General features: G+C 34.7%; 2 protein-coding genes across 2 annotated transcripts in view; both read right to left on the bottom strand.

Annotated features, from left to right (window-relative positions):
* LOC139859228 (serine/threonine-protein kinase TIO-like) overlaps window positions 1-14,701 on the bottom strand; it is a 30,246-nt gene extending 15,545 nt beyond the window's left edge. The window contains exons 1-2 of the mRNA XM_071848023.1: window positions 14,556-14,701; window positions 13,823-14,021 (exon numbers count right to left, since the gene is read on the bottom strand). Coding sequence (XP_071704124.1) covers window positions 13,823-14,021; window positions 14,556-14,671 — 315 coding nt within the window. The 5' untranslated portion in view covers window positions 14,672-14,701. The remainder of the gene's footprint in view (window positions 1-13,822; window positions 14,022-14,555) is intronic.
* A 205-nt stretch (window positions 14,702-14,906) lies between these two features.
* On the bottom strand, window positions 14,907-22,101 carry LOC139859227 (serine/threonine-protein kinase TIO-like). Its single transcript, XM_071848021.1, has 11 exons — window positions 21,775-22,101; window positions 21,437-21,531; window positions 20,268-20,466; window positions 19,675-19,773; window positions 18,931-19,588; window positions 18,175-18,366; window positions 17,296-18,128; window positions 16,988-17,221; window positions 15,357-15,464; window positions 15,049-15,282; window positions 14,907-14,924 (listed from the first exon to the last, which is right to left on the bottom strand). The coding sequence occupies exons 1-11, from the start codon at window positions 22,015-22,017 to the stop codon at window positions 14,907-14,909; spliced, it is 2,913 nt and encodes a 970-aa protein (XP_071704122.1). The 5' UTR covers window positions 22,018-22,101.
* Between the last annotated feature and the right edge of the window lie 3,206 nt (window positions 22,102-25,307).

The following is a 25,307-nucleotide window of genomic DNA, read 5'->3' as shown; positions in this document are numbered from 1 at the left end:
GAATATTAAGAGTAGTTAATAGTATTTTGTAGCATAATATGAACTCATTTATAAAAGCTTTTTCTTCATATTAGCATTTTATAAGTTTAAATTCGGGTAGTACCTACCCGTTAAGTTCATACTTAGTAGCTAATATACAATTCAACTACTACAATTCTATATGAAAAACTGATTATAATAATATTTCGCGTTCAAACTTTTACACAATATTTTACAAACTTACTATACCGCTTATTTTACATATAGTATCAAATATAGCACACAATAAATTTGATACAAGATGGTTGTGAAGATAATTCTAGCTAGTACACAAGTCGTTCAGCAAAGGCAATAAATACACGTAATTCATACGTCCAGAAACTAGTCATGCATTCTGGTTTTACTAGGATTACTTCCCATCCTTGGTCTTGTGGAACATAACCGTTATGGCCGTTGATAAGACAGCGTGTTGTAACGTCGTCAAAGGGGCGAGGGTTACGTAATGTCCAACAGTCCCATAACAATCTAAAAACCTCATTTCTTACCCCAATTACCGACTCCGTCACTTGTGGGAACGTTTTGTTTAATAGTTGTAGCCCGATGTTCTTGTTCTCACTTTGGTGAGAAGCGAACATTACTAATCCGTAAGCATAACATGCTTCTTTATGTTGCATGTTAGCCGCTTTTTCTAAATCACGAAGTCCAATATTCGGATATATTGAGTCAAAATAATTTCTTAACCCATTGCGTAAAATAGCATTTGGGTTCCCCGCAATATATGCGTCAAAGTAAACACATCGTAACTTATGGATTTCCCAATGTGATATCCCCCATCTTTCGAACGAAAGCCTTTTATAAACCAAGGCATTCTTGGAACGTTCTTCGAATGTCTTACAAACTGATCTCGCCTTAAATAGTTGTGCCGAAGAATTCTGATCGACTCTATACAAGATTTCATCAATCATGTCTCCGGGTAGGTCTCTTAAAATATTGGGTTGTCTATCCATTTTGTGTTTTTATACTGTAAAATAGACAAGAGTTAGATTCATAAAAAAAAATACTTATTAATACAAGCAATTTTTACATATATCATAAAGCATAAGCACACTATATTACATATATTACACCACACGAATACAACTATCTTATTCCGACTCGCTTGTTTCTTCTTCTTCGGTTTTGGTTCGTTTTGCCAAGTTTCTAGGGATATATGATGTTCCCCTAATACGAGTCGTCGTAATCCACATTGGTTTAGAAAAACCTGGTGGTTTAGAGGTTCCCGGGTCATTGTTACAACTTAAGGACTTCGGGGGTTGACGATACATATAAAGTTCATCGGGGTTGGAATTAGATTTCTCTATTTTTATGCCCTTTCCCTTATTATTTTCTTTTGCCTTTTTAAATTCAGTTGGGGTAATTTCTATAACATCATCGGAATTCTCGTCGGAATCCGATTCATCGGAGAATTGGTAATCCTCCCAATATTTTGCTTCCTTGGCGGAAACACCATTGACCATAATTAACCTTGGTCGGTTGGTTGAGGATTTTCTTTTACTTAGCCGTTTTATTATTTCCCCCACCGGTTCTATTTCTTCATCCGGTTCCGATTCTTCTTCCGGTTCCGATTCTTCTTCCGGTTCCGACTCTTCTTCCGGTTCCTCTTCGGGAACTTGTGAATCAGTCCACGAATCATTCCAATTTACATTTGACTCTTCATTATTATTAGGTGAGTCAATGGGACTTGTTCTAGAGGTAGACATCTATCACATAATATCAAACGCGTTAAGAGATTAATATATCACATAATATTCACATGTTAAAAATATATAGTTTCCAACAAAATTTGTTAAGCAATCATTTTTCAAGTAAACACGGTCGAAGTCCAGACTCCCTAATGCATCCTAACAAACTCGATAAGACACACTAATGCAAAATTCTGGTTCTCTAAGACCAACGCTCAGATACCAACTGAAATGTCCCGTTCTTATTGATTAAAAACGTTCCATATTAATTGATTTCGTTGCGAGGTTTTGACCTCTATATGAGACATTTTTCAAAGACTGCATTCATTTTAAAACAAACCATAACCTTTATTTCATCAATAAAGGTTTAAAAAGCTTTACGTAGATTATCAAATAATGATAATCTAAAATATCCTGTTTACACACGACCATTACATAATGGTTTACAATACAAATATGTTACAACAAAATAAGTTTCTTGAATGCAGTTTTTACACAATATCATACAAGCATGGACTCCAAATCTCGTCCTTATTTAAGTATGCGACAGCGGAAGCTCTTAATAATCACCTGAGAATAAACATGCTTAAAACGTCAACAAAAATGTTGGTGAGTTATAGGTTTAACCTATATATATCAAATCATAATAATAGACCACAAGATTTCATATTTCAATACACATCCCATACATAGAGATAAAAATCATTCATATGGTGAACACCTGGTAACCGACATTAACAAGATGCATATATAAGAATATCCCCATCATTCCGGGACACCCTTCGGATATGATATAAATTTCGAAGTACTAAAGCATCCGGTACTTTGGATGGGGCTTGTTGGACCCGATAGATCTATCTTTAGGATTCGCGTCAATTAGGGTGTCTGTTCCCTAATTCTTAGATTACCAGACTTAATAAAAAGGGGCATATTCGATTTCGATAATTCAACCATAGAATGTAGTTTCACGTACTTGTGTCTATTTTGTAAATTATTTATAAAACCTGCATGTATTCTCATCCCAAAAATATTAGATTTTAAAAGTGGGACTATAACTCACTTTCACAGATTTTTACTTCGTCGGGAAGTAAGACTTGGCCACTGGTTGATTCACGAACCTATAACAATATATACATATATATCAAAGTATGTTCAAAATATATTTACAACACTTTTAATATATTTTGATGTTTTAAGTTTATTAAGTCAGCTGTCCTCGTTAGTAACCTACAACTAGTTGTCCACAGTTAGATGTACAGAAATAAATCGATAAATATTATCTTGAATCAATCCACGACCCAGTGTATACGTATCTCAGTATTGATCACAACTCAAACTATATATATTTTGGAATCAACCTCAACCCTGTATAGCTAACTCCAACATTCACATATAGAGTGTCTATGGTTGTTCCGAAATATATATAGATGTGTCGACATGATAGGTCGAAACATTGTATACGTGTCTATGGTATCTCAAGATTACATAATATACAATACAAGTTGATTAAGTTATGGTTGGAATAGATTTGTTACCAATTTTCAAGTAGCTAAAATGAGAAAAATTATCCAATCTTGTTTTACCCATAACTTCTTCATTTTAAATCCGTTTTGAGTGAATCAAATTGCTATGGTTTCATATTGAACCCTATTTTATGAATCTAAACAGAAAAATTATAGGTTTATAGTCGGAAAAATAAGTTACAAGTCGTTTTTGTAAAGGTAGTCATTTCAGTCGAAAGAACGACGTCTAGATGACCATTTTAGAAAACATACTTCCACTTTGAGTTTAACCATAATTTTTGGATATAGTTTCATGTTCATAATAAAAATTATTTTCTCAGAATAACAACTTTTAAATCAAAGTTTATCATAGTTTTTAATTAACTAACCCAAAACAGCCCGCGGTGTTACTACGACGGCGTAAATCCGGTTTTACGGTGTTTTTCGCGTTTCCAGGTTTTAAATCATTAAGTTAGCATATCATATAGATATAGAACATGTGTTTAGTTTATTTTAAAAGTCAAGTTAGAAGGATTAACTTTTGTTTGCGAACAAGTTTAGAATTAACTAAACTATGTTCTAGTGATTACAAGTTTAAACCTTCGAATAAGATAGCTTTATATGTATGAATCGAATGATGTTATGAACATAATTACTACCTTAAGTTCCTTGGATAAACCTACTGGAAAAGAGAAAATGGATCTAGCTTTAATGGATCCTTGGATGGCTCGAAGTTCTTGAAGCAGAATCATGACACGAAAACAAGTTCAAGTAAGATCATCACTTGAAATAAGATTGTTATAGTTATAGAAATTGAACCAAAGTTTGAATATGATTATTACCTTGTATTAGAATGATAACCTACTGTAAGAAACAAAGATTTCTTGAGGTTGGATGATCACCTTACAAGATTGGAAGTGAGCTAGCAAACTTGAAAGTATTCTTGATTTTATGAAACTAGAACTTTTGGAATTTATGAAGAACACTTAGAACTTGAAGATAGAACTTGAGAGAGATCAATTAGATGAAGAAAATTGAAGAATGAAAGTGTTTGTAGGTGTTTTTGGTCGTTGGTGTATGGATTAGATATAAAGGATATGTTATTTTGTTTTCATGTAAATAAGTCATGAATGATTACTCATATTTTTGTAATTTTATGAGATATTTCATGCTAGTTGCCCAATGATGGTTCCCACATATGTTAGGTGACTCACATGGGCTACTAAGAGCTGATCATTGGAGTGTATATACCAATAGTACATACATCTAAAAGCTGTGTATTGTACGAGTACGAATACGGGTGCATACGAGTAGAATTGTTGATGAAACTGAACGAGGATGTAATTGTAAGCATTTTTGTTAAGTAGAAGTATTTTGATAAGTGTCTTGAAGTCTTTCAAAAGTGTATGAATACATATTAAAACACTACATGTATATACATTTTAACTGAGTCGTTAAGTCATCGTTAGTCGTTACATGTAAATGTTGTTTTGAAACCTTTAGGTTAACGATCTTGTTAAATGTTGTTAACCCAATGTTTATAATATCAAAAGAGATTTTAAATTATTATATTATCATGATATTATGATGTATGAATATCTCTTAATATGATATATATATATACATTAAATGTCGTTACAACGATAATCGTTACATATATGTCTCGTTTCAAAATCATTAAGTTAGTAGTCTTGTTTTTACATATGTAGTTCATTGTTAATATAATTAATGATATGTTTACTTATCATAATATCATGTTAACTATATATATAACCATATATATGTCATCATATAGTTTTTACAAGTTTTAACGTTCGTGAATCACCGGTCAACTTGGGTGGTCAATTGTCTATATGAAACCTATTTCAATTAATCAAGTCTTAACAAGTTTGATTGCTTAACATGTTGGAAACATTTAATCATGTAAATATCAATATCAATTAATATATATAAACATGGAAAAGTTCGGGTCACTACAAACAGCCCATGTTAAAGCTGCAACAGGTCATCAAGCTTTCATATCCAAAGCTACAGAACAAGAATCAATTTCTTGGCACAAGCGTATGGGTCATTTGAGCTTGAGAAAGATGAACAATCTTGTTCATAATAATCTTATTGAGGGAGTAAATGTTAAGAGTTTTCAAATTCCTGAAGGATGTCTTCCATGTAAGAAAGGCAAACAGACTAAAAAGTCACATGCAACAAAGAAACATCATTCAATTGTTGTTCCTCTAGAGTTGTTACATATGGATCTTTTTGGTCCGATTAATCGAACAAGCATCTCTGGAGATTCATATTGTTTAGTAGTGACTGATGAATACTCACGATACTCTTGGGTAGTGATGTTAAAGAAGAAGTCTGACGCATTTGAAAATATAAAGTTGTTGTTTTTGAAGCTGGAATCTTTGTACAAGTTAAAGGTTAGGAAGACTCGAACAGATAATGGTACTGAATTCAAGAATCAGCAGATGGAGAGTTTCTGCAATGAGAAAGGCATTATACAACAGTTCAGTCCAGCTTATACTCCACAATCAAATGGTGTTGCTGAAAGATGTAACAGAACTTTAATTGAAACTGCGAGAACTATGTTAGCCGATTCAAGTTTACCGGTTAACTTCTGGAGTGAAGCTGTGGCTACAGCATGTTATACAATGAACCGATTGTTAGTAGTCAAGAGACATGGAAAGACTTGCTATGAATTGCTACATAAAAGGAAGCCTAACATTAAACATTTCGAACCCTTTGGTGCACCGTGTTCAATCATGATACGAGATACTGGAGGAAAATTTAATCCTAAGGCTGTTCCTGGTATATTTCTTGGTTATGGAAATCCAAACAAAAGAGTTTTCAACACTGTATCTAAACGTGTTGAAGAACATTTCGAAGTAGATGTTCAAAGAAATGCTGCTATTCCTGCTGGGAAAGGTTTTTCTTGGCAGTTTGATTATGAAGATTTGTTTGATTCTTTTGGTCTTCCATCTGTTGCTACTGATGATGAAGTTATTGCAAGATTACTGAATGAAATGCAGACGTCTCCATCACAAATGGTTCTGAAATCTCAAACGGCACCACAACATCACCCAGTGCCGCAACAACAACTTGTTCAAGATGATGAAGAATCAGGTGATTATCAAGATGATCCATCTTATGATGGATCTGATTCTGAAGAGGAGTCACAACCTATAGATAGTGGTGAAAGTTTTCATAATCTGCCACAAATTGTAGAAGTTCAGGAAGAACAACCAGAACCTGAAGGTGTTCATAGATCATCACGAACAGTTGTCCTACCTCGACACTTAGATGATTTTATTGTTGATTCGAAAGGAGTTTCTGGACCACCATCAAATGATGCCTCAACGTCTGAAAATCAGAAAGCTTCAACTGAGAATGTTATGCAAGCTTTCTATTCTTCACTAAATAGGTCAGGCAAACTCTTCTTACATGCATATTCATGCTTTGTGTGTCAAATTGAACCAAATTCTGTTGAGGAAGCTCTTCTTTATGATGATTGGGTAAATGCCATGCAAGAAGAGCTTTTGCAATTCAAGCATTTAGGAGTATGGAAACTAGTGACTCCGCCTCATGGTTGCAAACCTTATGGGCTTCGATGGGTATGGAAGAATAAAAAAGACGAGCAAGGTATTGTAATTCGAAATAAAGCTAGACTGGTTGTGAAGGGATATCAACAGATCCCTGATATAGATTATGATTAAGTATTTGCACCAGTGGCTAGACTTGAGGCAATTCGAATATTTTTGGCATTCGCATCTTTTAAAGGCTTCAAGGTCTATCAAATGGATGTCAAAAGCGCCTTTTTGTACGGGACTCTCAATGAGACCGTGTTTGTTAAGCAACCACCGGGTTTTACAGATCCACACTCTCCAAAAAAGGTATATCGTCTAGAAAAAGCACTGTATGGGCTTCATCAAGCTCCAAGAGCGTGGTATGGTACGTTGTCCAACTATATGATTGATAATGGTTTTAGAAGAGGTGTTATCGATCAGACACTTTTCATCAAAGAAAAGGGCAAGCATATAATGCTAGTACAGGTGTACGTGGATGATATTATCTTTGGATCTACAGATAAGACGATGGTGGATGATTTTGAGGAGGTAATGCAAAAACGGTTCAAGATGAGTTCAATGGGAACTATCAAATTCTTCCTTGGTATTCAGGTTGTACAAACAAATCAGGGTATCTTTTTACATCAGACAAAATATGTATCAGATATTCTGAAAAGATTCAAAATGGAAGATGAACGTCCTGCAAGGACGCCGCTATCGGTGAATCACGGGATTACACCGGATAAGGAAGGTGATAAGGTTGATGAAACCTTATATAGAGCCATCATTGGTTCGTTGATGTATCTAACAGCGTCTCGCCCTGATATCATGTTCGCAGTTTGTTTATGTGCTCGCTATCAAGCAAATCCGAATGTACATCATTTGCTTGTGGTGAAAAAGATTATGCGTTATTTAAAGCAAACTCCGAATTTGGGCCTATGGTATCCCTGTAATAATGATTTTGTACTGACGGCTTATAGTGATTCCGACTATGGTGGATGCAAGAAAGATTTTAAGTCAACATCAGGAGGTTGTCAATTCCTTGGAATCAGACTAGTTACATGGCAGTGCAAGAAGCAGACAGCAGTGGCCTTGTCCACTTGTGAAGCTGAATACATTGCTGCAGCAAGCTGTGCATCTCAGGTTGTGTGGATACAACAGCAGCTTCGTGACTACGGTTTGAATATCTCTAACACTCCTATTTTTGTTGATAATTCTGCTGCCATAGCTATTACAAAAAATCCTGTGAATCATTCTAAGACCAAACACATAGGGATTAAATATCATTTTATTCGAGACTGTTATGAGAAAAGGCTAATTGATGTTATCCAAATTGGCACAACTACGCAAAGGGCTGATCTTTTCACAAAAGCTTTTGATAAACCACGTTTTGATTTCTTGTTAACTGAGTTAAGTGTCAAAATATTGTCAGATGTCGTTCCTGACGAAGAGACCAACGAGTAACTTCATTTTATGTGTTCTGCTTGCATAGCTGTATATACTGTGTGGTTATATTTCTTTTCTTTCTGATTGTTTCTGTGTGTTTAAAATCTAAAAACCAAAAAGATTTTAGATTTTTAGTATTTTAGGGGGAGTAATGAATGCAACATCAACATCAGATATTCAGAAAATAAAAAAAAACGAGTTTGATCTATATAAAAATGGGATACGGACTTAATCATAGAATGAGATGATCATAATCACAATCATGTAAATATCTTGATAAGGAACTCATGGAAAGGTTTACAGCGGTTGAGGGTAGTCACTTAATTACCACAGGTGCATACTTTAAAGAAAATTGTTGAGGAAATCAACAAAAGGTGAGGGTATCCCCTATCATGACGTATAATCTAGAAACACATGATGTAGAATATCCCCAAGCAAATTCCAAATTGCTGCACCATTGAGTCTCACGACTAATTGGGATATTCAAGCGATCAATAAGCGTTGAAAATGTTCTAATTGACTATGCATACCGACTTCTATCAAACTTTAATTCTTGAATCGTACCTAAACTCCAAAATAGTAAGTTTATCTCAATAAGAGTGTCTTTCCTGTGAACGGGTTGAAAAGTGTGGTTCTATATTACAGACAGTCCATGAATGAATGATTTAAGTTAATTGATACACAAATGAAGAAAAGAGATCTTCATCGCAAGGAAGTCAATTTGAGAACTAAATCAAAGTCAAGACTGCAATGTGTTGTTAAAAAAAAAAATAATAATAATAAATGGCACATTGCATATCAAGTTATTATATCATCAAAACAGAAGTGAAATCATGGAAGACGAAAATATAAAGGTCAAGATAATGATGAAATCGAGAAGAGAAGTCTTTGCAAGAATACAAATGAGTGTGAAGATTACCAAGAAGAACTTAAATCATTCATACTTCAACAAAACCATTCTATTGGACTTATTATCATTGTCTGTGATATGGGACTGTACCCATTAAGGCCTAGACAGCGAAAGATGTTTTCAGAGAGATATTCTGAATACTCACTTATTAAGAAAGCTACGTCTTTCATTCCGTTTCCTCCAATAACTTTAATAATAAAGAAGGAATGAGATTGATAGCAGTTGGTTGATTGCATGATTGATAGAATAATGAATATACTATGAGATCCATCAGAATCATATGAATTGAAAAGTATACTTTAAGATAGAAGCTAATGGCTGACAGGGATATTCCAAAATTACTATGAGAATCTTCCTGTTCAATTGGATCTAACGTATGTGTTTGTGGTAACGGAAAGCGTCAATAGACTTGTGCTCAATTGACTACCTAAAAAATCGTGCGATCTCACATTGATGACCGAGTCTGTGATTGAATCTAACATAGCAATATGTTAATGTAATTAATTAACTTGATCATCAAAATGTCTAAGAGGAAAGTCTGTAAAAGGTTAATGAAGATAGAAACCATGTTAAAATCATTTCTCTGTTATTGTTTGTTTTTACTTGTGAAATTTTGTGTACATACTATTGTCTGAATGTTAATTGAACATGTATACATTTTGATAATTTAGCTTCCTTAGGTTTATGACTTACAGAAACTGCTTCCTGTAAATAACATGTTTTATGCCATACAATCTTGGATCTTTCTTAACCTTGATCATTGACTTTCTGACATGAATTGTACTTCATTTGCATTGTTATTGTGAAAAGTTTTAAAATCCTAAAAAAACTACAAAAAGATTTTTCAGTGTGTTGATATTTATTTTGAAAAATACAAAAACATTTTATTTGTTTGCTTATGTGAATATGTGTATATTTCCTTGAAGTTACAAATTGTGTCTCGACGTCAAAAAGAAACGAACTACACATCTCAAATCATAAACCTGTTAAAGTCTTCAAAATGAAAATATTTTGCGTGTAAAATCAGCCAGTGGAAGTGAATAGAAGGAATTATTGGGGTTTCTAAAACGCAAAACTATTTTATAAAGGGAAGAGACAGTCGACCGATTTATAACATAAGTCGGTCGATGTTGAAGAAAGTCGACCGACTTACTCGTTTGTTATAATGTCGACCGTTTATCAAGTATGTCAACCGATTGTCACATATGTCGACCGACATAACACCAAAGTTGACCGATTGTCGAGCTGAGTATAAAAAGGCCTCAGACGGCCGATTTTCTTTATCTCGTGCGATTGTGTTGATTTACCAAAAATTCGAATTTTGCAAGGAAGAGTTTTTGATCGTGTTTTTCGTATACATCTTTGAATTGTGATTCCAGCGCCGTTAACCAATCTAGGTAATTCTTTTTAAATCGAAAGTTATTGAAGTTTTCGTGTTTACTTTTCTGTTTCGATTCAATGTGTGGTGTTTAGGACCTGTAATTGATAATTGTTGAATAGATAATATTAATCGGCCTCCTCTGTACATGTATTAGACATTGATTGAGTCAAAACACCATAAAATCGAAGAATTTATGTTTAGATCTGTGTTTTGCTTCGTTTAATCAGTCGGCCGATTGCCCTTGAAAATCGACCGACTTAGCGTATGTCGGCCGACTTTATAAGTCAATCGATTTACCTGTACGTCGATCGACTGTCCTTGAAAATCGACCGACTTACATTGTATGTCGACCGACTGTTGTTTCCTGTATTTTTTTTTAAGTTTTTCGATTTAACGCTTTTCGATTATTATATATGTTTGTATAGCAGAATAAATGGCTCAACTAGGTAGTCCAGTGAACGAAGACGTACATGAGGAAGAGGTGATTCTGTCCAAGAATCTTCCAGGGCTGACGGCAAGTGAAAATGTCAATCTGGAGGCATGTCTAAACGAGGAAGGACCTGAAGCAAAGGAAGGCTTCGTTGATATTATCAAGTTCTTGAAAAGGTCTAGGATTTATACTGCAATCACCCTAGAATGCAAGGCATACTACTCGCACCAACGAGAATTCTGGAACAATGCTTCTATTGTCACTGAACAAGGAAGAAAGGTGATACGAAGCAGTGTTGGTGGTACAATTGTAAAGATCTCGGCACAGACAGTTCGTGAAGACTTAGGTTTTCCAGATAATGATTCTATGCCAGTCACACTGAATAGAACTAAGGTCCGAAGGTGTCTAGTAAGATGTGGATACTCTGGTGATTCAATGAAAGGTGCTGTTAAGAGAACTCGATTCTGTCATCAATACAAATACCTAACTTTGGTGTTGTTAAGATGCATGAGTCCAATGGTAGGCGGTTTTGATGAGCTGAATGAGACTTACAGCTCAATGTTTGCAGCACTAGTTCTTCATGCGGACTTCAATTTCTCCGAAGTAATTTTCAGAAGCATGTTGGTGAACGTGAAAAAGAAGAGCCACTTAATGTTTCCTAGGTTCTTGCAGGTGATGATTGAAAAGCAAGTGCAAGGATTGAATAAGGTTTGGGAGGATGAGATTAAGCTGAATCATCTGAACGATTTGACTTTCAATCGAGTCAAGCAAAAGAGAGGTCCTGATGAACCATTCAAGAGATTGGTTGGCCACCTCGCAAATGAAAACTATGTATGTCCACCAGGTGCTGCCTGTCGTCATGAGAACAGTACGTCTGGTAATGAAGATGATATCGTCGCAGTTGGTGAAGACGATCAAGAGGTTAATCAGCCACCGCCAGTTTTTGCAATTGAACAGACACTGGTTGATGAAGACGATGAAGGAGATGACTTTGACCCTGATCAATTCGAGCTGAGAAAGCAAAAACAATCTGAGGGTCCTTCGGTTACGACAAAGCCGAAGCAGAGGCGCATAAGATTCATTAAGAAGGCAAAAAGGACTGAGTCGTCCTCAGCTACTGAACAGCGACAATCACAGCAATCACAACCACAACGACAACCTTCAGCTGCTGCTACTCAAGAAACACGTGCTGAAACTGATACAGGAGGTCATGCTGCTGCATCCACGACTGCTATTACACAAGATGCTGCGGTTTCTATATTAAGTGAGAAGGTTGTCAATATGGCTTCTGAATTTGAAAAGTTTAAAGAAAAAGCTGATGAACGAGAGAGAAGAAAGGATGCTGAGATTGCCAAACTGACCAAGCAGGTTGAATTGAAGAAGTTACAAACTAAGTTTGATGCTCAGAATTTGCTGATTGTAAAGGCTGAGACTACAGCGAACAAGGCACTGTCGAAGATGCTTGAGTGGGAAAATAATTTCGATATTGAGGCTGTTGATCTCGAGGAGGATATAGACTTTGGTAATTTTAACGATCAAGGCGAGGATGAGCTAGGTTTGGATGTTGCTAAAGGCACAAGCGAGAACCCACTGTCAGTAATTCCTCTAAATATTGATTATTCTTTACGTGATTTTTTGGCAAAGCAGGATCGTCTGAATCACTCAGTTGTATTTGATGATTTAGAAGAAGGGGAGATCCCGCCGGATCTAAGCGCTGAGGAGCAGGCCGAGCTAGTGCGTCAAGAGCAACAAGCAAGTACTTCAGCTGACGCAACTGCTAGCTCATCTTTTGAGAATCGTTACGATTCTAGTGATGATTTTGTGGAAATTGTCGTAAGTAATGAAAACGACAAAGATTTTGATGAAGTAATTATTGAAGATGAACCAATAGGTGATTTTCCGGAGTACGAATGTAATAACGATAAAGATCTACCTACATTTCAAGACTACTTCAAAATGAATGAAGAGCTTCTAAACCGTAAATGCGAAGAAAAAGAAAAGACCGAAGATTTGCCTCCAGGGTTTTTACCGGTCAAGATAAATAAAGAAAAGATAGAAGTTCTAGAAGCTGAGTGGAAGATCCTGTTGAGGATCAGAAAATATTGTGAGAAGCCAGCGCCGGAACCTGAATGGATGAATTACATTAATAGACCGGCGAATCTTTTGGCTAAAGGAAAGATAATTGCGTGGGCCTACATTAAAGAGTTGAATATATACGCAATAAAGAAGGAGTACGGAGTGGATTACATCAAACATGGATACGAGTTCACGTCTCTACCGTACTTTGAATTTATGCAGGTGGCTAGGCTCAAAATGTTATATAGGGATTATGACGGAATTCCTAATATTGTCTGCAAGAAGATAAGACACTCGTACTTGTCAAAGAACTTTGAGGGATTCAGCCCTCAATTTCCCACGATCACTTATCGAACAAACAAGAAAACGGGCGAACGAAGAAAGATTGTCAAATACAAGCCAGTAAATTATATGAGAAAGGTTCCTGTGATGAAAATGCCGCAGAACTTTAGCCCACGTTTTCGCTGGTGGTACTACGATGAATGCTCAGAGGAGGCAGTCATCGTTTTGGACAAATTGAAGGAAGATGAGACAGACTCGATACGGGTTTTAGATCCCGTTTGGTTGAGAAATTGCTGTGAAGCTGACATCTTCACATTGTACTACAATCGGATGCTGTACAGGCTAGAAAATAGAGTTCAAGCACAACAGTACATTCGCGTCTACAAAAAGTTTAGTCAAAAGTTATACCGAAAGTTGTCTAAAATGTATTTATGTATGATACATAGTAGTTTTAAGTTTTAATCCGGTAGCCAGCTAGCTTTGCAGTAGTAGTCAACAAAAAGTAGCATACCTTAATCAGCAAGTCATCTAGCAAATGTAACTGCCCTCTATTGTAGTCTGACTTTTTCATTCGAAGAATGTTGACAGTAATACCCATGTGTTCCCAAAATATCTCATCTGCCACCCCTTTAGAATCACGTGCACCAGTAGCAACTAACTTTGTAACAACACTCGGCTCGGACTGGTTTGACGTTGAAACACCGTCATCCCTGTTGTCATAACAAGACATGTTAGAACACACAAATCCAAGAAACCAAGGTCTGACCAGTACGTCATATCTTTTACACTAAACAATTATATCAGGGAATTTACATATACAGATTACTGAGTGTGTTTGCAAGTGAAAAAGATTAAAATTTAAAAGTGATATCAATAATAATGGAAAACAAATCTAGTATATAATATAAAATGTATCAATAATATATTAATATAATAATCTAACAATAATAATAGTTTACATAACTGCTTGAACAGTCCCTTGCAACTGACATTCGTCTGCGTTACACACGAGGGTAAAACCACCCGTTTATCTTTTCTCTTTTTTTCCTAGATAAAAGATTGTATCATTCTTATTCATTTTCAATTTTTTATATTCATTTCCATACATTGAAACCCTTATCTAAACAGGGCCCTAATCAACCAAACTGCAAGTCCTAAATCATCAAGATTATGTCATCGTCGTTGCTTTATTAGGCCTAAACAAACTTTCTTATGAAAATGTCAAAAAAAGATAAAGAGATAACCAGGATTCAGGCAAACTGATCGGTATCCAATTTTCTTGAAATGATATCGCCTCTAATTTCCTCTCAGATGTGTTTTCACCGGTAGAACCAATCAACTGTAACGTAACACTGCTCATTACTAGAAATATATAAAAATATTATTTGTATATATTTGGTGAAATACTAATATTGTTACTTGTATTACACCAAGCTAGTGTAATGCTTAGTGCTACTATCAAAATATATTTTTGTATTTGTACATTATTTTAATATTAAAAAAATACATATCTCAAATTTGTTTCTGTTTGGATCAATTTCATGTATGTATGTATAAATGTATAATATATTTATGGGTTTTGTACTCTTACATCTTCACTCTAACACAGAGTTCTGAATTTTATTTAAGACTTTATCTTAATTTATCTTATAACATGATGCGTAACCATGTGTAAGCGGGCCTATACTAATATAAAAGAAGATTGAGACTTTACCAAATACAGTAGCAAGTACTGACCTTGTCCATTTCGGCTAATCCTGTAACTATTTTCAGAGCCTTCACCTTGACTTGAGTTGGTGATGAATCATCAAGTAAGCTTTTCATTAAAATTGGATTCAAGAGTCCTTTCCTAACAAGTACAACAACCAGTGAACGATGATCTATCATTAAGATTAGAAGCTCAAGAGGTTGTTCAGTATCCTTGGACTCCAAATGTTCCAAACACTTGATTATTTGCCCAGGAAGTCCTACCTAAAGATTTAATAGCATTAATTATTTGCAAAACTTTAAAGACAAAATATATGTAAATATAGATATATGCATACCTCTAAAAGGATTTGAATATACTGGTCCATGCTTGCTTTTATTTCTATAACCATATCCTTCCTACTTTGAGAGTCCATGTCTCCAAGTTCAATACTCTTCTCAGAAGCCTCAAATGGAAACCTCAAAAGATTAACTACACACGAGACTTTTTACGTGGAAAACCCCTCAAAATCGAGAGTAAAAACCACGGGACTCGTAAGCCACTTAATGTTCCACTATCATCAACAAAGAGAGCAATACAATAATCCTTCTCTAGATCAACTAGAGGTATACAACATCATCATACTCTTGAACAACAATAATCAACAAGTATATGAAACAATTAAAGACAAAAGAAGAATTTCATCACCCAAAATTCTGCTACTGTTCGACCTGCTGTAACTCGAGCTACAGACCACTTGAGACGAATTCAACGGTTGAAAATGTTGGCACTGATGTCAGGAAGACACAGCCCAAAAATGAAGAAGATTCAACGGTCGGATCTCCGGGGATCGAAGGTTTTCTGGCCTGCTGTCACTGTAGACGGGAATTGGGGTTTCACACAATTTCTTGATCTATCTCTCTGCACTCTTTTTGTGAATACAGCTGCACAACTTCAAATTAAAGATGCCCCTTGATGGTTGACCAAGTCAAACAATCAATTGGGCTTAATTTGTTGGGCTTGGGCTAACCACATAATTGGAAACCAAATAAAAAACCCAACAAACCAATTGGTTTTAGAGTAACGTGGGAGCTCATGGCTTATATGTTTGGTGCTTGTTGGGCTATAACCGGTCCTTTCAGTGGTATCAGAGCGGGTTAGCCTAGAATTATGTGGATTAATCGCCCCAGTTAGACAACGATAATGGATCATTGTGTGTGCCTTATATCAAAAGATCTCCCTGATTTGGCCTTGGTCAGGTTGAGAGTTGCGGGTAATGGCCGGCGATATAAGATGAATGGATCATGTGCGGAATATCGTTGAAGGGGAGACCTGGTGATGTGGTCTTCGGTTTGAGGGGAGGATTGTTGGGTGCAAACCCAATCCCACATTGGTTAAGGATAAATGTCAAGATCAACATATAAGCTCATGAGTGTCTCTCTCTACTACCAATTGGTTTTAGAGTAATGTGGGAGCTCATGGCTTATATGTTTGGTGCTTGTTGGGCTATAACCGGTCCTTTCAGTTGTAATATATCTGCTCCATCTATTAGCTCATAAAACTCCTGCGTCCAAATGCTTGTTCATTAACACAAAATAATGATGATATCATAATTGCTTTTAACATGGCTATACCTATTTCTATTTCTACAAAATTTACGATACCAGACAACTTGGAATTGCAATATATTGAATTTCATTTATAATAAAACTTAATAAGACCTTCAAGCAATGATTCAATTCCTTGAAATTATTAGTTAAGGTTACTTATTGAAAAGTGATAACTACCTTATAGAAAAATAAGATTTGGTTCGAAATGTTATTTATGGGTTTTGTACTCTTACATCTTCACTCTAACACAGAGTTCTGAATTTTATTTAAGACTTTATCTTAATTTATCTTATAACATGATGCGTAACCATGTGTAAGCGGGCCTATACTAATATAAAAGAAGATTGAGACTTTACCAAATACAGTAGCAAGTACTGACCTTGTCCATTTCGGCTAATCCTGTAACTATTTTCAGAGCCTTCACCTTGACTTGAGTTGGTGATGAATCATCAAGTAAGCTTTTCATTAAAATTGGATTCAAGAGTCCTTTCCTAACAAGTTCAACAACCAGTGAACGATGATCTATCATTAAGATTAGAAGCTCAAGAGGTTGTTCAGTATCCTTGGACTCCAAATGTTCCAAACACTTGATTATTTGCCCAGGAAGTCCTACCTAAAGATTTAATAGCATTAATTATTTGCAAAACTTTAAAGACAAAATATATGTAAATATAGATATATGCATACCTCTAAAAGGATTTGAATATACTGGTCCATGCTTGCTTTTATTTCTATAACCATATCCTTCCTACTTTGAGAGTCCATGTCTCCAAGTTCAATACTCTTCTCAGAAGCCTCAAATGGAAACCTCAAAAGATTAACTACTTGATCAACTGTCTCTTTGACTCCACTTTTCCCTCCACCAGGTCCAACCCAATAGCGTAAAAGCTTAAGATGGACATCAGATATTAAATCACACATTATTTTTACATTTTCACTTGTAATCAACACCTGGCGAAAAACTGAACTTCCTCCTTTAAGACACATGTGTAATGAACTAACTGCCCAGTAAACCCCAAGAGGTGATAGTCCAATTTCATTTGAATGCTGCTGCTGCTGCTGCTGCTTGTTTCCTAACAAATTAATAAGACTTTGGGGAATATCACAGCTACCCAAGTCTTGAATAGTAGCTAAAGGTCCACCCCAAAGTAATCTGAAATACAACAAAACCACGCACCCATCCTTGATCCCGCGCCAGTATGAGAGCATGAGTTTACCACCTTGAGCGTCTGTAATTGACATCCTGAGATAATCACAAAGTGTGGTACTCGGTGGGATCAAAGGAACGACTATTTCACGAATTGACGTTGCAATGGGCTCATTATTTTCAAGGGAGCACATGTATCCAAGTGCCAGCATGGCCGACATAGAATGGGGACGAAAATTCTGTATTCCATCACACAAAGAGTAATGGTGAGCTAGGTCAGAGAGGCGAGACTGCTGAGTTTCAGGTGATGATGTAAGCATAATTACTGCAGTATATCCTTTAGACCGATCATCTATGGATTGTGCAACTGTAGCTAATAAAAGGCATGCATGTAGAACCAAGTCACTTGGATCAGATACTTCGATTTTCAGGTTGTTTGTCTTGTTGTTGAGGATCTGTATCGAATGAAGCACAAAAAGATATTAATGAAAAAACCTCTGAAATGATTGTATTTTCACCACCTCCACCAACCACTGATGAACATGAACTAGAGAGACCACATAAAACTCTAGCAACCAAATCATTATGCAGGCAACACCGTAAGATTATCTGAAAATAGAAATTATACCACTCCTCAGGTTAGGTAATGCATGATTAACTACTTATCAGTGAGTTGTCGGTTTGGATACATTTTCATACTCTTATCTGGGTCAAAAGAGTAAAATAAAATAAAGAAGATCAAAAGGGGTCTAATCGGAATCAGACAGGTCCGATATTGCCGAGTGTATTACAAATGAAACAACCTCCAAAATCGTATTACTCATGGAAGTAGACCATTATATTTGAAAAGGTTGTAGAATTAGCTTTAATCAATTGAAGTACTTATTAGATTACTTTATTTAATATGGTGACGTATCACGTAACACAGTGAGTCAGGATGAGCAGGAAGGTTGACAAACAGGGGATCATGATGATAATGACAGGGACAGCAAAACAGAAGTCGAAAGATTGATTTTCACCAAATTTTATAAATGATTTGGGTTATGTCAAAGTAAACTTCGCTAAGTAAAATAACCGGTTATGACTTGATGTTTTTCGGGTTAGCCTGACCCATAGTGACATGTACTACAAAAATTTCCCATTTAGAACCATTATCCAACTGTTAGGACTTAACTTTATACAGAAAGCCTTAGTTATCACCTGAATTACAGAAGACCATGAGGCTTCCAGGCGCTGGCGAAGACAATAGAAGATAGCAACCCTTATATCATCAGACCTGAGGAATTCTTGCGTCACAGTTTCCACTATTTTTTCATAATCTGTACCCATCAATGGTCCATATTCATCTCCTTTAATATTAATCTGATCCAAAGAGTTGGAATACATTGAACCTAATGGAAATACAGGTTCATTCTCTTTTCTAGATTGAATCTCAAAAGCATGTATCAGTGACCTAATATTAATCTGATCCAGAGAGTGGGAATACATCGAGCTTAACGGAAATACAGGTGCCTCTTCGTTTGTAGAATGAATCTCAAAAGCATGTATTAGTGACCAAATAGCCTCACATGCTTCACAAGCTGCACGTAACAAATTTGAAGAACCAGACATGAGACTTTTACCACAAGTCGCTACACATGAAAGCAAATCATCTATGACACCTAAAGCTTTAGCATGATCCAACATCTCTCTAAGAGTGTTTGTCGCCACCTCGGCATGTTTGGTGGCCTTGGAAGCTTTCAGATGTTGTGCTACACTGGATATCATAATTCTAATGCAGGCAACAGATTCATATACAAGTCTCCCCGATGCATCTTCAGTGCAACCAGTAACCTACATATACATATACTGAAGTTTGAGATGTAATAGATAAAAATGTTAGACATTTATTATATTATATCTTTGGTTGAGATTATAACCTCTTTATAGAGCTCCACTACGGCCACCCAATGACTCATATATGAATCTCCAAACCCACCTCCATTATTATCCAATAATTTTCTTAAAAGTGAGAAACACTGCAACAAAAAAGAGTTGTTTTTTATGACTAGCACCATCCAGAAAAATGAACATGGTAAAAAAAGAAATAAAATACATAGCAAAAAAAAAATAGTTGATATTTTCTTTTATACAATGTTTGATTCTAACCTAGGACATCCTACTTTTATACAATAGTTGATATTACTCTTATCTTTTATTTCAAGTTTTTTGCCTGAAAATATAAAATAAAAATAAAGTGCTTTAATAACAACCAAATGCTTCTTGTAATCTTGTTAACAAACATGACAGTTCCGTTGGAGAAAAAGAAATGTTATTAAACTTCCGCCAATTTACCCAAATTAGGTCTATTAATTTGGGTTAGTATTTTATCTCAAACCGGACAACAAAAAGTTTAGTCAAAAGTTATACCGAAAGTTGTCTAAAATGTATTTATGTATGATACATAGTAGTTTTAAGTTTTAATCCGGTAGCCAGCTAGCTTTGCAGTAGTAGTCAACAAAAAGTAGCATACCTTAATCAGCAAGTCATCTAGCAAATGTAACTGCCCTCTATTGTAGTCTGACTTTTTCATTCGAAGAATGTTGACAGTAATACCCATGTGTTCCCAAAATATCTCATCTGCCACCCCTTTAGAATCACGTGCACCAGTAGCAACTAACTTTGTAACAACACTCGGCTCGGACTGGTTTGACGTTGAAACACCGTCATCCCTGTTGTCATAACAAGACATTTTAGAACACACAAATCCAAGAAACCAAGGTCTGACGAGTACGTCATATCTTTTACACTAAACAATTATATCAGGGAATTTACATATACAGATTACTGAGTGTGTTTGCAAGTGAAAAAGATTAAAATTTAAAAGTGATATCAATAATAATGGAAAACAAATCTAGTATATAATATAATGTATCAATAATATATTAATATAATAATCTAACAATAATAATAATAATATTCATGATAGTAATAATATAAATGCCACGGTTAGTAAACTGTTACGGTGTTACCTCATATGCTATCAGATATAATAATAATTTTTAAAAAAAATTTCAGTTCTATAAAATTTCATGCAAAAGTAACAGTGTAACAAAATATGAACTGTACTTTACAACCATACAGGATTACAGAATATACAATAAATTTAAGATTCTACTTACATTACAGTTCTATGAGTTTTATCAATCAAACGGACCTTATTCTGTTGTAAAACCAGATTATGCGCAGACTGTTGTGGTATTGTGCGTGAGGGGTTCAGCCAGGGGAGCTATGTTTTTAAATATTTAAGTGCACATGTCAAGTTGTAGTGTTTTCTTTTTATCTTTTAATGTAAAATTATTTGTAGACAGTGTCTAAACTTTTTTTATTGATACTAGGTCAGCAGTTGTGGTTTACATATCTGCTTGAACAGTCCCTTGCAACTGACATTCGTCTGCGTTACACACGAGGGTAAAACCACCCGTTTCTCTTTTCTCTTTTTTTCCTAGATAAAAGATTGTATCATTCTTATTCATTTTCAATTTTTTATATTCATTTCCATACATTGAAACCCTTATCTAAACAGGGCCCTAATCAACCAAACTGCAAGTCCTAAATCATCAAGATTGTATCATCGTCGTTGCTTTATTAGGCCTAAACAAACTTTCTTATGAAAATGTCAAAAAAAGATAAAGAGATAACCAGGATTCAGGCAAACTGATCGGTATCCAATTTTCTTGAAATGATATCGCCTCTAATTTCCTCTCAGATGTGTTTTCACCGGTAGAACCAATCAACTGTAACGTAACACTGCTCATTACTAGAAATATATAAAAATATTATTTGTATATATTTGGTGAAATACTAATATTGTTACTTGTATTACACCAAGCTAGTGTAATGCTTAGTGCTACTATCAAAATATATTTTTGTATTTGTACATTATTTTAATATTAAAAAAATACATATCTCAAATTTGTTTCTGTTTGGATCAATTTCATGTATGTATGTATAAATGTATAATATGGTTGAGTAAATACCTCGGTGTCCCCCTTGATAAGGACTTTCTTAATGGCATTTGTTGTAAGCTCATCCCTTGGAGAATCTTTTATCCCTTCATAGTTCGTCAGCTTAGGGCCTTTATCCATATCATCCTGAAATTCAAATGTTATATTGTTAAGCATGTTGATCTTTTGAACTCTTGATCTTGACATAATTGCAGTTTTATACAATAAATAAATTGACACCCTTTTAACAAACAATAGATAATAGATAGGAATCATTCGGGGGCTCGGGTGTGGGTTTTACTCTGGGCCCCAATGTGATTGTCTGGAGGAATTATTCCGACAGTTTGATTTGAAATTAAACACACAACCGACTAGTTTCTTTCTTCTTTTTTATACTTGTCCGATACTGTGCTTGTTGTGGATTTACATTTAATTTAGGGTTCCAAGGTATTGTTTATTTTAAATTTTCTTCCTTAAGATCACACTTATTCATCATCCATATTGTAGGGATTCATCAAGTTCAAAGTAATATGGGCTATATGGATTTGATTTGATTTTCTGTAGGTTTTCATTTGTTTGTTGGGAATTTGATGTTGTGGTTGTAGGTCATAAATTCGGAAAGGGAGAATACATGAAATGTCCCGTTCTTATTGATTAAAAACGTTCCATATTAATTGATTTCGTTGCGAGGTTTTGACCTCTATATGAGACGTTTTTCAAAGACTGCATTCATTTTTAAAACAAACCATAACCTTTATTTCATAAATAAAGGTTTAAAAAGCTTTACGTAGATTATCAAATAATGATAATCTAAAATATCCTGTTTACACACGACCATTACATAATGGTTTACAATACAAATATGTTACATCGAAATCAGTTTCTTGAATGCAGTTTTTACACAATATCATACAAACATGGACTCCAAATCTTGTCCTTATTTTAGTATGCAACAGCGGAAGCTCTTAATATTCACCTGAGAATAAACATGCTTTAAACGTCAACAAAAATGTTGGTGAGTTATAGGTTTAACCTATATATATCAAATCGTAACAATAGACCACAAGATTTCATATTTCAATACACATCCCATACATAGAGATAAAAATCATTCATATGGTGAACACCTGGTAACCGACAATAACAAGATGCATATATAAGAATATCCCCATCATTCCGGGACACCCTTCGGATATGATATAAATTTTGAAGTACTAAAGCATCCGGTACTTTGGATGGGGTTTGTTAGGCCCAATAGATCTATCTTTAGGATTCGCGTCAATTAGGGTGTCTGTTCCCTAATTCTTAGATTACCAGACTTAATAAAAAGGGGCATATTCGATTTCGATAATTCAACCATAGAATGTAGTTTCACGTACTTGTGTCTATTTTGTAAATCATTTATAAAACCTGCATGTATTCTCATCCCAAAAATATTAGATTTTAAAAGTGGGACTATAACTCACTTTCACAGATTTTTACTTCGTCGGGAAGTAAGACTTGGCCACTGTTGATTCACGAACCTATAACAATATATACATATATATTAAAGTATGTTCAAAATATATTTACAACACTTTTAATATATTTTGATGTTTTAAGTTTATTAAGTCAGCTGTCCTCGTTAGTAACCTATAACTAGTTGTCCACAGTTAGATGTACAAAAATAAATCGATAAATATTATCTTGAATCAATCCACGACCCAGTGTATACGTATCTCAGTATTGATCACAACTCAAACTATATATATTTTGGAATCAACCTCAACCCTGTATAGCTAACTCCAACATTCACATATAGAGTGTCTATGGTTGTTCCGAAATATATATAGATGTGTCGACATGATAGGTCGAAACATTGTATACGTGTCTATGGTATCTCAAGATTACATAATATATAATACAAGTTGATTAAGTTATGGTTGGAATAGATTTGTTACCAATTTTCACGTAGCTAAAATGAGAAAAATTATCCAATCTTGTTTTACCCATAACTTCTTCATTTTAAATCCGTTTTGAGTGAATCAAATTGTTATGGTTTCATATTGAACTCTATTTTATGAATCTAAACAGAAAAAGTATAGGTTTATAGTCGGAAAAATAAGTTACAAGTCGTTTTTGTAAAGGTAGTCATTTCAGTCGAAAGAACGACGTCTAGATGACCATTTTAGAAAACATACTTCCACTTTGAGTTTAACCATAATTTTTGGATATAGTTTCATGTTCATAATAAAAATCATTTTCTCAGAATAACAACTTTTAAATCAAAGTTTATCATAGTTTTTAATTAACTAACCCAAAACAGCCCGCGGTGTTACTACGACGGCGTAAATCCGGTTTTACGGTGTTTTTCGTGTTTCCAGGTTTTAAATCATTAAGTTAGCATATCATATAGATATAGAACATGTGTTTAGTTGATTTTAAAAGTCAAGTTAGAAGGATTAACTTTTGTTTGCGAACAAGTTTAGAATTAACTAAACTATGTTCTAGTGATTACAAGTTTAAACCTTCGAATAAGATAGCTTTATATGTATGAATCGAATGATGTTATGAACATCATTACTACCTTAATTTCCTTGGATAAACCTACTGGAAAAGAGAAAAATGGATCTAGCTTCAATGGATCCTTGGATGGCTCGAAGTTCTTGAAGCAGAATCATGACACGAAAACAAGTTCAAGTAAGATCATCACTTGAAATAAGATTGTTATAGTTATAGAAATTGAACCAAAGTTTGAATATGATTATTACCTTGTATTAGAATGATAACCTACTGTAAGAAACAAAGATTTCTTGAGGTTGGATGATCACCTTACAAGATTGGAAGTGAGCTAGCAAACTTGAAAGTATTCTTGATTTTATGAAACTAGAACTTTTGGAATTTATGAAGAACACTTAGAACTTGAAGATAGAACTTGAGAGAGTTCAATTAGATGAAGAAAATTGAAGAATGAAAGTGTTTGTAGGTGTTTTTGGTCGTTGGTGTATGGATTAGATATAAAGGATATGTAATTTTGTTTTCATGTAAATAAGTCATGAATGATTACTCATATTTTTGTAATCTTATGAGATATTTCATGCTAGTTGCCAAATGATGGTTCCCACATGTGTTAGGTGACTCACATGGGCTGCTAAGAGCTGATCATTGGAGTGTATATACCAATAGTACATACATCTAAAAGCTGTGTATTGTACGAGTACGAATACGGGTGCATACGAGTAGAATTGTTGATGAAACTGAACGAGGATGTAATTGTAAGCATTTTTGTTAAGTAGAAGTATTTTGATAAGTGTCTTGAAGTCTTTCAAAAGTGTATGAATACATATTAAAACACTACATGTATATACATTTTAACTGAGTCGTTAAGTCATCGTTAGTCGTTACATGTAAATGTTGTTTTGAAACCTTTAGGTTAACGATCTTGTTGAATGTTGTTAACCCATTGTTTATTATAACAAATGAGATATTAAATTGTTATATTATCATGATATTATGATATATAATATATCTCAGTATGATGTATATACAGTTAAATGTCGTTACAACGATAATCGTTACATATATGT

Source organism: Rutidosis leptorrhynchoides, chromosome 7, assembly GCF_046630445.1.
Source record: "Rutidosis leptorrhynchoides isolate AG116_Rl617_1_P2 chromosome 7, CSIRO_AGI_Rlap_v1, whole genome shotgun sequence".
Lineage (NCBI taxonomy): Eukaryota > Viridiplantae > Streptophyta > Magnoliopsida > Asterales > Asteraceae > Rutidosis > Rutidosis leptorrhynchoides.
The sequence above is the reverse complement of the archived record's forward strand: the minus strand, read 5'-3'. Positions and strand labels throughout refer to the sequence as shown.

Bases quoted from the DNA above. Each gene is read 5' to 3' on its own strand.
- LOC139859227 (XM_071848021.1), bottom strand. From the start codon at position 22,017: ATGATTCCTATCTATTATCTATTGTTTGTTAAAAGGGTGTCAATTTAT. The intron at 21,532-21,774 runs GTATTTACTCAA...GTTACGTTACAG, and splicing joins TTATCAAGGGGGACACCGAG to TTGATTGGTTCTACCGGTGA. The intron at 17,222-17,295 runs GTATGCATATAT...TTAAATCTTTAG, and splicing joins ATATTCAAATCCTTTTAGAG to GTAGGACTTCCTGGGCAAAT.